Raw genomic sequence first — 14,854 nt, 5'->3', positions numbered from 1 at the left:
CGGTAGCACATAACGGGGAAGTTTACCCCGAAATGAGACTTCGGGGCTACACCATTCATTTCGAAACGTTACATCGCCATTCACCCTCATTGCCTAAAATCACCTACCCAAGAATAACCTGCAGCGAGCACGCGAGCGTATTTCTTGAAGATTGGTAAACATTTATTTCTATGTTAAAAACACTGTCCTTCAAATTGTTCTTGCCGAGAAGCTAAAACCACAATTTTTTTCTTCTTTTTCATCTTTCTATGTTCAAAGACAATTCCTTAGAGTTACCCGCCGCGGTGGCTCAGTGGCCAAGGCGTTGCGCTGCTGAGCACGATGTCGCAGGTTAGATTCCCGGCCGCGGCACCCGCTTTTCTGATGGATGCGAAAGCAAAATTATTCCGGAGGCTTACACTACGGCGCGCCTCATCGCCTCCGTTGCGTCGGCGAGTTAAACCACACAATCAATCAATTCCTTAGAGTTTCAACGATGAAGTGCCTCTGTTACTTTTAAATACCGCTGCGTCCTCTGGCACTTGGGGGAAGACGTGGAGACAGGCGAGAATTACGCCAGGGTCAGGCTATTGTCGCAACTGTTGTAATATCTTCAAATACTGACGTCATTTGACGTCTCTGCCAACCGAACTGGGTGAAACGGCGGGTTTTTACGTTCTTAGCTCACGATATGGCTCTTACGCAGGTATTCTGAACATAGCATTACAGCTAGCAGCCCTAGCCCAATGTGTTCCAGAACAAAGAAATACGATGAGAAACAAACCAGCAGGCTTTTGTGTTCATACGCTTGCTTTGTCTTAGCAAAAGGGCGCTTTCAGAGGAGGCTATTTTCTTTTCTAATAATAGTAGGCACCAACTGGGGGCATTGCTCCCGTGGCAACGCTGTGGGTTTTCTCAGGAGGGTGGGCCATATTTTTCGTCGCAACTATCCATCAAACCGAGGATATCGTCCACACAAAACGGGGAGCCCACGCCTTGCAGGCGCGCCACAGGCCAGCAAATGCCGTTGCAGCGTGTGTCCCTTTTTGCTCGCTATTTCCTGTTTTTCTTTCCTTTGTCAAGGGAGTTGCGTGAACGGAACGGAACATTACATCCTGTCGATACCGCGGCTGCCCTTGATGAATGGGCAAGTGCTTCTGAGACATTTGCGTGTCAGTGTGAGCGCTAAATGCCACTGACTGCATCAATAAAAGATAAGAATAAAATAAATGAAGAATAAAAAAAGGATGGAAGTGACCGATGGCCTCCCCTCTCGGTTTGTGGGTGTCTCAATGTGTCTGTGTATCCCACAAGTACGAACTCGATACTGTTTCCCGCGGCTGCAGGCACGCTACTAGTGCTTTGGGTATGGTTGTAAACCTCCTAACAGCTGCGAAAGCGCTAGTACAGAAGTGTGATTATTGACTTGCTGGGGCGGAAGCTCAATTCATTAGGCAAGAGGGAAAAAGAGACAGAGACAGCAGTTTTATTGACGCCAACTGTCTTCTTGCGGGAGGGGTGCGCTTTTCTATAGTACCCATGCGGAGAATTGGCTATCGCGATCCTATCAACCAGCAGAAGCTAATCAGGGTGACGGCAGCCGACTAGTAGCGTCTCCAATTGCCGGGTCCGAGGGGAGGTGGGTTTAGGGGTGGCAGGATTGGGTTTTGCTTGTGTTCTGCATGATGCGTCCTAATGTTCATGGTTGTGTGACCATTCACATTGTACTTCAACGTGACTAGGAAGCATGGCGGCGTGTCGGGGTGTGTAGGCGGGAGCAGTCTAAACACTGTTTTTCGCGTTTTTTATGTGCTATGAATACCACCGCGCGACAGTTCTGCGGATGCGTCTGTAGTGTAGGGTGATCTCATGGTATGGCATAAATGGTGCGAAATCACTGACCCCTTGCGTGGCCTGGTCTGTTAGTTTCGTCATTGCGGGGGACAAGTAGGGGTCCCGAAGAAAAAAAAAAAATAGGCCGGTTCCCACAGAATTCGGACGTTCATGCCGGTGGGTAAAGGGGCAGTGTAACAAATTTTTGAATACGAGATAACTTCGGAGGTAGATTGGTGGGAGCACACATACATCATCTGAAAAATATCAGCGACAAAACAGCCTAGAGCATAATTAAAATCAAATTTAAAGTGTGCGAAACGCAACCCAGCAGCCAGGGGAGGACCCCGCGCAATCGACATTCCCCGCATTATTTGTAAACAAACAACATCCAAACACGTCACAGGTTTGTGTTGGCCGCTTCCGCACTACCGCCGTTTTCCGCGGGCTCGCCGCTCCAATCGGAGGTCAGAGCTTCTGCTCTCGAGCAATGAACGACCCGATCGTTGGCGGCGGAGGCGCCATGATTTCGTCGGGTCATCGGGCAGCTGGCCGCGATCTGGGTTCTAGGACGATTCGAGGCACTCTATTTTTATTGCTTTTGTCGGACTTGACGCGAAAACGCGCCGGGGAAGCGAAAAGCGCACCGAGCCAGCCGCACTGTCGCTGCGCAGTGGTGGTCACGGCCATGAAGTTGCGCAGGCCGGCTCAGGTAGTTCGAGCGATATCTTGTTACCGCTGCACGAAATGAGACTCAAGTCCCAAACGTGGCAGTACATATGACAAATGAGTTAGGGGTGCGATGGCGGGTTGCATTAAAAATCGCCGTCTGCACTGCTTACGAGAGCGACAATCGAATATCCGCCGCAGTGTTAAACCGAACACATCTGTAGGCGGACCTGTAGGCAGACTGGCTGGCTGCTACCAGCGCGCGTCTTCCCACCCACTGTCTCGAGCATCGCGCGTCGTTCTCTAGCCGCGGCAGTAATTTGCACTAGCCGCGCCTGCGTCACATCCATGGTTAACTGGGTGACGAATTGTGTATTGGTCTCATAAAAAGGATTGCCAACCGCCGGCAAGGACTGTATGAGAGTGAGAGATCGCGACTCATTCAGGCCTTCGTGATCAGCAGAATAAAATGCTCCCTCCCCTACCTTCATGCCAGTGCTGCTGAGTTTCAAAAAATCAATTGCCTTATCAGAAAAGCCTACAAAGCGGCACTTCAGATACCCTTGTACTCTTCCACTGCCACACTAGACCATCTGGGTATCCATAATAATGCCGAGGAGCTTGTGGAGGCCCACCTGACCGGACAAATGCTTGCCTATAGACTAGCTCAACTGGTCTGCACATTCTAGACCGACTCGCGATTCGTGCCCCCACTTTGCTCGCTCATGAATCCCCCCTTCCTCGCGCAGTTCACGCTCGACTTGTCGTCCGTCCTGTACTACGCGACATGCACCCTGTGTATCATGCGGGTCGAAGAATGCAACGAGCGCAGGCTCTTCATTGACGCCTACCTGTAAGACCAGATAATTTATACGTGGACGCGGCAGAGCACCTTCACCACGATGCTTATGCTCTGGCCATCGCGAATCTGCCGGACGAACCCCCGTTATGCTCCCTTACAGTTCACACCCCTTGTCCTGCCACGGCGGAAGAGGCGGCAATTGCGCTCGCCCTGTCACAAAGGCCGACCCCCTCGTACGTAATCTCTGATTCAAAGACGGCCGCTCAGAATTTCGCCCGTGGTCTCATTTCGCCAGTAGCACTCAAAATTATCGCTCAAAATCCTCCAACTTCCCCGGTAGAACTACTATGGACCCGGGCGCACTCGGAACTCGGGGGGAACGAGGCGGCCCATGACGCGGCTCGAGGATTCACAATCCGAGCGGGAGCCAGCCTAGTTCCTTACCACGGGGCCCGATCCGCCAGAGACCGCTTAATTGCGTATTATGACATACTCACACATTACCGCCTCGCCAGCCGAAAATACCCCCGGTGCGTCCCCAGCTCAGAAATGAGCAAGCGCGCACCTGGCGACTTCTTCAGGTGGCGACATCCACCTTTCCCTCTACCCTTCACCTCATTGTCCCGCATGTGGCCAGCGCGCCACACTTGCCCACTCTATGTAGGCATGTCCTTGCAATCCCTTCCAGTTAATCACCCGTGACGAGCAATGGGAGGGTGCACTGGGTAGCTCCGACCCGGGCGTTCAGATCGCCTTTGTGGAACGAGCTGCCATCGTCGCCGCCGCCGACCTCCAACCGGCGGCCAACACACTTCCCTAACCCCAGTCGCTCAATAAAAGTTTCTCTCTCTCTCTCTCTCTCTCTCTCTCTCTCTCTCTCTCTCTCTCTCTCTCTCTCTCTCTCTCTCTCTCTCTCTCTCTCTCTCTCTCTCTCTCTCTCTCTCTCTCTCACGTCCACGGTCGCTTTTTAATTAAGCGTCTTACAAAATCACTAAGTGGGGGCCCTTGCAAAAACTGCCGGCGACACGGATTCGACAGTGCTACGGCAGCTCTGCTCCGTGATATCCACCCGACGGTCACAAGGTCAGCTATGTTTACACAAAATCTCGCGTTTCGCGGCAACCGCTGAAACCGAAACTGCGAGCGGCCTCATTGAAAACGCCTCTGATTAAACAACCATCGCACGCTGACGCAAACGGGGATTCCACACATGATAAGTAGGTCATTAGCTACTTATCGCAACAAATCAACCAAGATACAAATGTTTTGTGTCAGTGCCCCTTAAATGATAGCATGCGATGGGTCGTCCGCGTCACCCAGCTGGAGGAGATGTTTTGGCGCAGTACTTGGGAATATGTTGTGAAGGCAGCTTTTATGGAATTCTTTATAAGTGCCTCAGCTTGGTATTGTGATTCTAGTGCTCTGTGTTGTGTCAGAACAGGTCCGATGATTTAGCCAGCCTGAGTCGTTATCACCGCAGTATTGATTCGTTTTCTGTAGTATGAAGCAGCGTCAATGTAAACCACCACGAGTTAAAACCCATACTTTAATATTACGACTTTGGGTTCGGAGTTGATACATGGGATGCAACCTTGTGGGTTTTATATTTTTTGTTTGGAAAGGCCGAAACGGCTTCCCCATTAGCTTGCAGGTAGCCTGGTTGAAGCCGGAGGTACTGCTCTATTGCTAACGGCCATGGCAGCCTTGAGATTGTTCAGTTAGACTAGTCCTGCAAATCAACCTTCGGGCTTTCTCGTGTAGAATGGTGGACAGCTCTTTCCTTAGAACTAGAACTGCCTGCATTTATGCACTACAAGTCCAAGTCTACACATAGCGCCCAACAAGACGGGCGGTTCCATCCTGTTTTCAGGTGCTCCCAATGCCAAACATGCGCTGCAGACGCTTGCATGCAGAACAAAATATTTTTCGTCGTTTGTTTTTTTCGTATCTTAATTACAATAAATTGAACGAAGAAGGAATCGGCTTACCGTGAGATCGGACGCGTATTTGTGCTTGACCACTGCCTCCTCCGCCTTTTTTACCAGGCGCTGCAAAAACAACAATCAATGCAAAGCAATCAAATTTTGGCGGCAGACTTGAAAGCACGTTCATATCATCATTCTGCAAAACATCATTGCAAAATGGTGCAAACTGAAACACAGAAGCTACGTATAACACTAGATTATAGTGCTACCAAATCCCTTGAGCTGCAAAATGGGACTTCATTGCTAATTTTAATAATATCCGTCAACAGTTATTCCAGTTTCGAAAGACGTAACGCTTAAAGTATTGCAGCATTCATAAAGAGTTTGATAAGCCTGCCCGGTTTCTGAAATGTAGTGATTGTGCGTAGGAGTGTTATTGTGTGCTCCTTTTGTTATAAGTCAGTAATCTTCGCTTTTTTTAAAATAAAAGACCTTTGAAAAGAAAATAAACCACTACACAAGAAATTCGTCGTAGGCTTTCCTTCACTTATAAAACACAATCGGCTAAATCGAACACTGAGTGCAAAGAATTGTGGAAGCATGTGAAGCTTACAGTTTTAATATACATTGGCTAATATACTCTGTTCGCAGCCTGTGCTTGCGTTCCCGTAGGGAGTTTCCTTCGTGAAAATCCAAAGCCGTTTTGCGCAATGATGGCTGAATATTTTTTGAAATTCCCATTGTCGAGCGCTCGCGACATTCTCAGGAACACCACTGAAGGCAAACACTTTGTTGGCTTAAAACCATGTTCAATAATCCTAACATGTCGCTTAAAGTAGTTGCTTATAAAAATGTCAACATATTTTGGGTCAGTTGTTGGGATTAATGTTTGACAGCACTGAGTGTTAACAATACACAAAGACGAAAGTCGGAGAATATGCAGAAGGCTGCCGCTTCTTTTGGGTATGTTCCCCGGCGTTAGTCTTCGTGTATTGTATCTATACACTCAGCGCAGCCGAACACGAATCACTACCAACTGGTTCGCCTGGTTCCCGCGTTAGCGTTTATGAACCAACGCCCGTATACGTGATTATTCACACATTTATTAAGCAAAGTTCCTTGCAATATGTCACCTTAAATATTCCGCGTTTACTTTATTTGCACATTTTCGTGCAAATAAGACCATTGAAATTACACGCATAAGTAATACTGTCGCCATTATATACGCGCTTTTTAATTTGGCGAACTCTGTTAATATACTCTCCTATAAAGGAACAACGGAAACTCTCTTACACCACAAGAATCTCTTCTTGGCTATCCGAAGTCATAGCATTAGTGGCTTGCTATTACCAATTCCGTTTCGCAGGGAGCGAAGTTGAAGGCAGAGTTTTCGCAAAGCGCCTCATTGAATCATTTTCTTTCAGTCAGTTTATGTCAAGTACGCTCAGATGAACCGTCGGTAGCCATTGGAGTTGATCCCTTGGAGCTTCAACAGAAGTGACTACACCAGCCGCAGTTATTTCCCAATCTGTGGCGCTCTCCTGAGCCGGACGACAAGATCCAAGGTTCGCAAACATCAAAGGAACCTTAAACCTCAATGACAAACCTTTTTTCGCATGCTGTAGGAGTTCCCCCCAAGATAGCAAGAAATTGAGGCCGCCATCGATAGCCCAGGCACGTTTAGTTCTACGTTACTTGAGGCTTGGACAGAGCAGCCATACACTGGCGGTGCTCGGTAGGGAATACTTTAGACCGAGAGCTCCACTACTCAATGTGAATGGCCTCGTAGTGAATAGTGAATTCAGCGGTGTCGACACCGCTGTCCACTCACATCATCATGCCCCCTGTTATGTGAAACAAGCGATTTTATTCTAAAATTAGTTCGTGAAACGTCACCGTAAGAACCTTTAATAATGGCGGCGTACATAGACGCTTTTTTTGTTTTCGGGTGAGATTCACCACCACGGCAAAGATCGAACCGGGAACTTCGTCATATCTCCACAAGATGGCGTTCGTAGAGAACTGTTTGGGTTGACTAGAAAGAAGTGCATACTCTGAGCCGGGGGCGGCAAAAGGGTTCAAATTTCGTTCCCTCACCTTGAGAGCGTTTTTTTTCCGCTGCAAGTTCTTCTCCATCTCCAAGGTCATCTTCAACAGCAGCTCCGTGCCGTTCACTTCCCAAAGGCTCAACTTGTCGGCATTCTCGTAGCTCTGCGGACAGCACAAAAGACGATGGAGATATCTTCTTTGCGAATGCGGCAGCCGTAGAGGATGAAGAATTGTAAAAAAATTGGTCATCTTCTAAGCGGTCATCTTTTGTTAATCAGCAACAATACAACAATAAAATGTGCGCCTTGAAAAAGAAACCGCGATTAACTAGGGTAAAAATAGATAGATAGTTTATTTCTGACATTATGACAGTGACGTAAACTCTACGCCAGATACGACTAAAGGAGACTCATTACGGCTAAAGGAGACCCTGACGAGGCCAGCAACCCGGTGTATACAGCAGGTAGCATGGCTGCGTGACTACAAATAATGTAAGACATGAATGTTATTACTAAAAGCAGAAACGAGAGATACATGGCAGTTTTAATAATAAACAAAACTCATAACAAATCAAAGAGTGAAAAGGAGACCACCACATATTAGGGAACACTAAAGACTGTCGCGAAAAGGTACAAAGAAATACGCGCATTTCAGGGTTGCTACGTTGGCAATAATTATGACGAACTTACAGCAGTCTTGGCCTTAACAAAATTACACAGGCAAAGCAGACAAAAGAAAAGACAGGGCATAAAATAGCAATGACAACGACAAGATGAGAGGAGTCCTGACATTAAATTAAATTACACCGTAAAGCGGGCAGAAGAAAAGTCACGGCATACATTAAGAACGACAACAGCTTCCATGTAATAGGTAAACTTACGTGCTATTTGAGTTTGAAGAGAGCAGTAGTTTCATTTATTTTTTTGAAATTATCTAAAGATGTAATTTTTTGCTCATTCCGTTGAGGGAGGTGAAATATTACACAACGCTGCTATGTGGTTAATTATTAACTGTTCACTGAAATTCGTTGTGCACCTCGACCAACTAACACAGCGGTAAGCAGGGTGTATGTTACATCCTTAAGTAAACATTTGCTTGAAAAAAAGGGTAAAGTTTGCTTGAATTGATGTGAAATTAGAGTTGATGTGTGGAGCCGATACAGGTTATAAAATGCGGCCACATTCATTGACTGAAATACATCGTTGACCGAGGCGGCTGGCGGACGAAAATACGAGTTTTAGTGCTTTCTCTTGGAATAAAAAGACGCGATCTCAATTCGTTTTATTACAATTACCCCATATAAAATGGCAGTACACCACCTGGGAGTGAAGTAAAAAACGTATAGCTACTTTGTAACTTCCTGGGGTAAAAATAATTGTAATCGGCATGTCAAACCAAGGCACCTCGCTATTTTAATACGTAGGTAGTCGACATGATCCCTCCGAACAGGGTCAGATAGAAAGTCGGCCATAAACTCTTAGAAATCGGCAGGAATTTATAGTCATGATGTCGACCTGTTTTCTTTATCTATGACTGATAAGCTGGTGTTTGGGTGGAAACAATTAATTTATTCTTGCTTACAGTTAGGTGGATTTTGTTGGCATCAAGCCTGCCAAAACTGCATTTGCCAATCAGGACAATAGTATAGTTGACACAACCAATTGTTTGCGTGGCGTTCAATAAATTTCGGATCAGAACCAGAAAAAAACATTCGTGTCGTCTGTGTACAGATTAACATCAGAAGTGGAATGAAGGTTTACTATATCACTAATATAAACGAGTAAGAGCATTGAACCTAAAATAAAGCCTTGCGGTGCACCATATCTAATTGCACCAAACCCTGAGTAAATTTACGAACACAACCCGATATACTATTAATCATTAAGAACAATGCACTTATTGCCGTAAATGTAACCTTTCTGAATTCAGCCTGTCCAACCTTTGATGTTGCTGCCGATGAATATTTTAGCACTGGTATATTATGACTTCATACATTACCAGTACGCGCGATTCAACAGGCATTATTTATTACCGAGGCTAAGAACGGTGCAGTTTCGCAGTAGCCTCACACAACGAAACAAGATTGCATTTCTCTCTTAAGGCTGAATTTGTCCCGGTTTCTTTTTTCGCTGCTGTCCTTCTCCGCGGCTGGCCAAAATGTGTGCTCCATGTCGTTCGCATTCCCTCTTCTATGTAAGTAGGCCATTTCGCTCCTTCATTGGTTGTTTCACTTGCCAAAAATTGGAAGCGAGCGAATGTAGCCAACTCTCACATTTCGTAGCGTCTCGATGCCCGAGATCGAAGTTAACCTCGTCACCAGGGTCGTATCCAGCTCGTTCGCCCATCGGTATATCCTGCAAAGACAACACAGAAACGGCGGTTGGGCAAAAGAAATTGGGACAGCTTCGCACGAGTGATGCAAAGACTGCGCAAGCAGCGAAGCTGGCGGGCACACGTAGCTTACACTTGGTTCGGCAAAGTTTATGCGTAGTTATACTTGGAGACACGGTCGTGTTTTCTGCCTGGTGTAGTCGCTGCCCCCCCAAAGAGAAATCAACGCTCGGTCATTAAAGTATAAAAAATGAACGCGTGGCCACCGGCTTTGCGGTGGAGCTCCAAGAGTAGCGGAGGGAGAAGCAGGACGAGCGTTTGTTCAAATTTTTTTGAACTCTCTTGATTTGGTGGCGACCTTTCGGCGTGTGGAGCCTGGCGTGTGGGACGCTAATGAAGACGTTGATCAAGGTTATCGCTTTTCGGCCTTTTGGCTACTTGTATTTTGGCATTATTCGTTTTGCACCGTCAAAACTGCTCCATTCGTCGTAACAAGGGATAGAGAGGGCCACCTCGAGACGCGTTTCAAAAGCCGTGCTTGTACCAGCTGTGTCGCGCCTCCGACAGGCGCCGACACGAGTCCCACCTCAGCACAGCGAAGCTAAGCTACGGCGTGAAGCTCCGGTGCCTGCGTGTGCGATGATGTCATCACCAGGCGAGGTTTTTCTGCTCACGTTCACCGCCCCAACCACCAGATTAAACAGTGTCGCTGTTAAAAAGAAACGAACGAAAGCTTGGAAACTTCGCCGCAATGGACAGATATACGCGTGGTATTGTTGGGGTGCCTTGTTTGCGGTCCCAAAATACATTTGCGCTGCTGTCTTAAACACGCTGTATAATAAAGTTCAAATTGGGTCAGATTCACAAAGAAACAGAGAGAACGAAAAATGGAAGGTTGCCAGGTTAACGTGACAATAACAAAAAATCAGCTATTATTGGCCGGTTAGGGACTCATACGCCTATCTACGCAATAGTGGCGTCGAACGTTATTCAGGTCACTGAACTATAGATGCGGAAGAATCGCAGTGACCACCGTTAGTTATAGTGGAGGGCACGTGCGCCCTCTTCCTTCGAAAGCCAGTGATCTACTCAGGTTATTCCAAAGAACTGGTTTGTAAAATAAATAAGTAAATCACATGTTCTGATAGAATACATTCCCGCTTGTCTTGTCATCATTTGAGGTGTTTAGAAAGACGGCATTCGTCGTTTCGGTGAGATATGTATAAGTCCTTGTTTGCAAATGTCTTTCCTGATGTGAGGAGGAGTATGCATGTCACTTCAGTACCACGAAAACTCACGATGGAGCAAAAAGCTCGACGCGCTCATTGTGAAATAAAAAAAAACGTTGTTTTCGCTCTAGACTGCCTGGATGCCTGAATCGATAGAACTTTATTACTAATGACCAAAATGGTTTCTATATCCACTCGCTGCAAATGAATGGTTGGGTAATTTTATGATTTTCTATAATATTGTAGGACTGTTATTTCTGCATATGAGCCTGTAATAACATTTGTCCATTTGCTTCCGCTTCAGAACATTTGTTCGAACGATAAAAACAAGTTACATTACTTAGTAGGAACTTTTTACAGCGTAGCTGTTGAGCGAGTCGTTTGTGTATGATGTCCGCAGTTAGAAATGCAAAAAAAAAGTTATATCTTTTGCAGTGCGCAGCCAGAAGTGGCGAAGACTGGAGATGCCGAGCGGAACGCGTTCCGCTCCCCGCTAGCAGACGACGCTCGCTTTCCTAGAGCAACTCGCAACCGCAGCGCCGCGGTGGCGAGAGTCGCGGCCGGCCGCCTTCTCTCCACGGCCGCGGCGTGGAGATACGGAACTGAAACTAAAGCGTGACAAACTGTTCGCATGGCGACGCAGTGAAACATCCCCCTCGCGAGGGGCACGATCAAATGCAGAGCATTTCCGGGGGCGCACGACGTTAAGTAGTTTGCGTTAGGTTAATGTTGTTGCACTTGTGGCAACTGCTGACGAGAGAGCGCTCGCCAGCAGTAAAATTGGCAGCCTCGGCGCACGTTGAGTCCGAGAGAGGGGAGAGAGTGTCCTTGAAACGTGCCTGGGCGCGCTATCGAATGTTGATCGCGCCGATAGCGAAACGTCTGAGTCGGGCATGTCGAGGCGAGCGATGCGGACTACTACGGACGCCTAGAACGGGTGACATTGTGAGTTAAAGAAATGCTCTGCATTTAGAAGCTCCAAATGTCGTTAAAAAGGCAGAATTTACAAAACATACTTGACATATCCGATTGTGCACTATAATGTTTTGCCGCAAGGCGTGCCCAACCAGTAAAAGTCATTTTCACCATTTGCCTCACGCGATTCACACGTAAAATGAGAAGTATATGCCCAGAAGCTAGATACTTTCAGTGAAGCACGACTTCACTGGGCCACTCCTTCGAGAGGAAGCGCACATTTTGTTGAAAATAAATGTTTGTAAGCACCAGGACCTATTCTGAACCTCGACAGGATTAACAGATAGCAACCTGGCCATATCAGCTGGCGACAATGGGAGCCACCGTACCGAAAAATTGCTGTGCAGGCACGGCGCGCTGCGGCAGGTGGTGCTAAATTTAATCTCTAACCCTGCCAGCGACTACTCGCATCAAATATTGTTTTTGTAGCAAGAATTCCGATTGTACCGATGAGTGTATAACACCGGCCAGTGCCAAGCACTTACGGTTCAGTCTAGGCCCGCATTTTAGCATTGCAAACGTCCTCGTACACAAGTAAACAGCACTGCTAACACATCTTCCTGCTCGACTATACCATTCCTCTTTCTCAAGCGTTTCCGTTAATATAAACATTCGGAAACTCCATCCACGTTCCCTTTAAGTCAAGAAACTTTCTTTTGACGTGAGGCTCATCTATGCACTGGCAACTGAGAAAGCTTTATTTGCATACAAATAAAAGCTAGCAGCCGGCAGCTTCAGCTAGCAGCTGGAGCTGCTTCAAAAGGGCCCTACAGTGCTCGGAAGCACCGTGAGTCATGCGCGTATATATAATGTTGTTCCAGCGCAGGTAGCAATGATAAACGGCAACCTCTTCAACCGACGCGGCATTTTCACCAGAACTGCAGCCACGCTGGTAGCAGCTCCCTCGGGGCGGCTTACAAGCCCAAAAAATGGCGCAGTTGGGTATAACAGCCGTCCGCAGTCATTGCCTATAGTGAGAACTCCAGTTGTCTTCTGCATATATTTTTGAGCCACTGCCCCCGCACCGAAGCGATGGGAACCTAGTGAAAACAAGTTCCTTTGTTTTCGCTGCTTAGTTATCGCTGCTGGCCTTGCTCAGCTGTACTCAACAAATACCATCGCGCACGATATGTTGACTGAAAGTACGTTGCCAAATAACTGCACTGGTTCTTCCAGAATATTGTTTCGCAAAAGCATTTTTCTCCCTACGATGACCACCGAGCCTTCTGTAATTGTCGAGCATTGCTCACCCGGGGTTGGGAAAAACATTTTGGACCATTCCTTGGCGGATAGTCCTAGGAGGGCACTTGGTTGACTCCCACACCTAAAAGCGCTCACAGGCACGGGTCCACGCTAGAGACAGAATGTGAATAGATAGAATCTGAGTTTCCAGCTACATTCGTTCAAATTTGCTAATTTTGTTTCCGGTTTTTCTCCTTTGCGACGGTCATTATCGCGTTTCTGGTCGTTTGCAAAATTCTCTGACGGAGGAAAAAGTCTGTCTTTAAGGACGAAGCGCAAATCTTTTTCTGTTCAAATTTTTATTTTCTTCAGTTAAGGTTTGTGTTTCGCTGCACTGAATCTTTGCGATAAGAACCCGGTATGGAAAAAAGCATAAGAGGTCATTTCGCCAAATATTACTACTTTTAATATTATGGAGCGCAATGCCGACAGTTAATGCTTATCACGAACTTCGAAATTTATGCAGGCGTGGTTTTGTTCGGGAATAAGGCACTCATGGAAGATCTTTACATCCAATTTTGTGCTGTAATTAGAGGTACCACGTGTTGTCGGCAAATTCGAAAGGCAAGCTCATACTAGCTTTGCGCGAAGTCTCGTTTACTGTCCCTTCAGTGCATTGAAGTAGTGAAATATTGACTAAGTCGCTTTTCCGCTAGGTTCAGGGAAAACGACGTAATCCTTCGGAACACAGCAGCCCTAACTTCGGAATGCCGAAATTATCTTTAATGCAACAGCTCGGTCTGTAGGCAAACTCGGAAACCCGATTGCAGTGCGAAGCTCCCGAGAGAGACTGCTTCCTTGGGAACATTTTTTTCTTTGTAATATATTCATGATTTAGAGATTTCTCAGATTAGAGGACTGAAAAGAGACGAAACAGTTTTATAATCTTCTTTCAGTAAAAGCTCAATCGAAATATGAATTTACAGAAGCGCACCTCATGTGGAGACACGCATGAGACGACTGATAAAAAATTACGGTGTTTTAATGCCATCTGTTTGGTTGTTCAAGAACCGCAGGCTTAGTATAGGCACGTTTGTTAAGCACCCACACACACAGAGATAAACCTTTTTACTCGTCTTGGCAGCAGGTGAATGTCTTGCATTTACGTCTCCAGAGATAACAGCCCAATTAGAAGTAGATAACTTTTTATGATTTAGGATTTTTTGCCATGGCCACACCTCGGAGAAGTTTTTTATTAATCTTCCTTTTTTGGTAGGCTCTAAATCTGTAATTTCGAACATACGGAGAAAACTGAGAACTACGCATATAGGTATAACAATGCATAACAGGTGAAAACAAAAAATGTGCAGTGCTAAAAGAAAGTCACCTCCAAATGAAAGTACAACAAAATAAAAGACAAGCGTTTTTTCACGGAAGCCATTTTAAGATTTTAAGACAATAAAATGCAGTGTCTAAAATATATTTGCAGTTAAAGATTGAAAGGTGAAGACCAAACCAGTAGTTTATTGTTTCTGTTACGGAAGTTATTGATTCAAAGCAGCAATAGCTTAGCAGCGTTCGTAGTAGTAAAAACGTTTTCAAGTAGCAAAGTTTTCCCTGATTCCATTTTTTCTACGTTTACCCAGGTACTATGGAATTTAAAAACGACGCAGTTGTGTCCTTTTATAATCGCTGCTGCGGGCTGCGAACCAATTAAGGAGTTTCGCATTTTGGAATGCAAAGATAAGTTGATGCGCGATTCAGACTGCATGGTTATCTGGTTTTGAGACAGGAAGAAGTGCGGTCGTGTCACTCTACAACGCTATACGGTGAACCCCTTTCATTCGTTTTTTACCGGACCGGGAAAACAAAACGTAACA

General features: G+C 46.2%; 1 protein-coding gene across 1 annotated transcript in view; it reads right to left on the bottom strand.

Annotated features, from left to right (window-relative positions):
• LOC144153087 (voltage-dependent calcium channel subunit alpha-2/delta-1-like) overlaps positions 1-14,854 on the bottom strand; it is a 219,802-nt gene that overhangs the window by 88,455 nt on the left and 116,493 nt on the right. The window contains exons 2-4 of the mRNA XM_077684738.1: positions 9,530-9,611; positions 7,306-7,419; positions 5,272-5,331 (exon numbers count right to left, since the gene is read on the bottom strand). Coding sequence (XP_077540864.1) covers positions 5,272-5,331; positions 7,306-7,419; positions 9,530-9,611 — 256 coding nt within the window. The remainder of the gene's footprint in view (positions 1-5,271; positions 5,332-7,305; positions 7,420-9,529; positions 9,612-14,854) is intronic.

This window comes from Haemaphysalis longicornis, unplaced genomic scaffold, assembly GCF_048455015.1.
Source record: "Haemaphysalis longicornis isolate Haplotype H1 unplaced genomic scaffold, Haemaphysalis longicornis Haplotype H1 scaffold_9, whole genome shotgun sequence".
Lineage (NCBI taxonomy): Eukaryota > Metazoa > Arthropoda > Arachnida > Ixodida > Ixodidae > Haemaphysalis > Haemaphysalis longicornis.
This window is presented reverse-complemented; position numbering and strand designations above follow the sequence as displayed.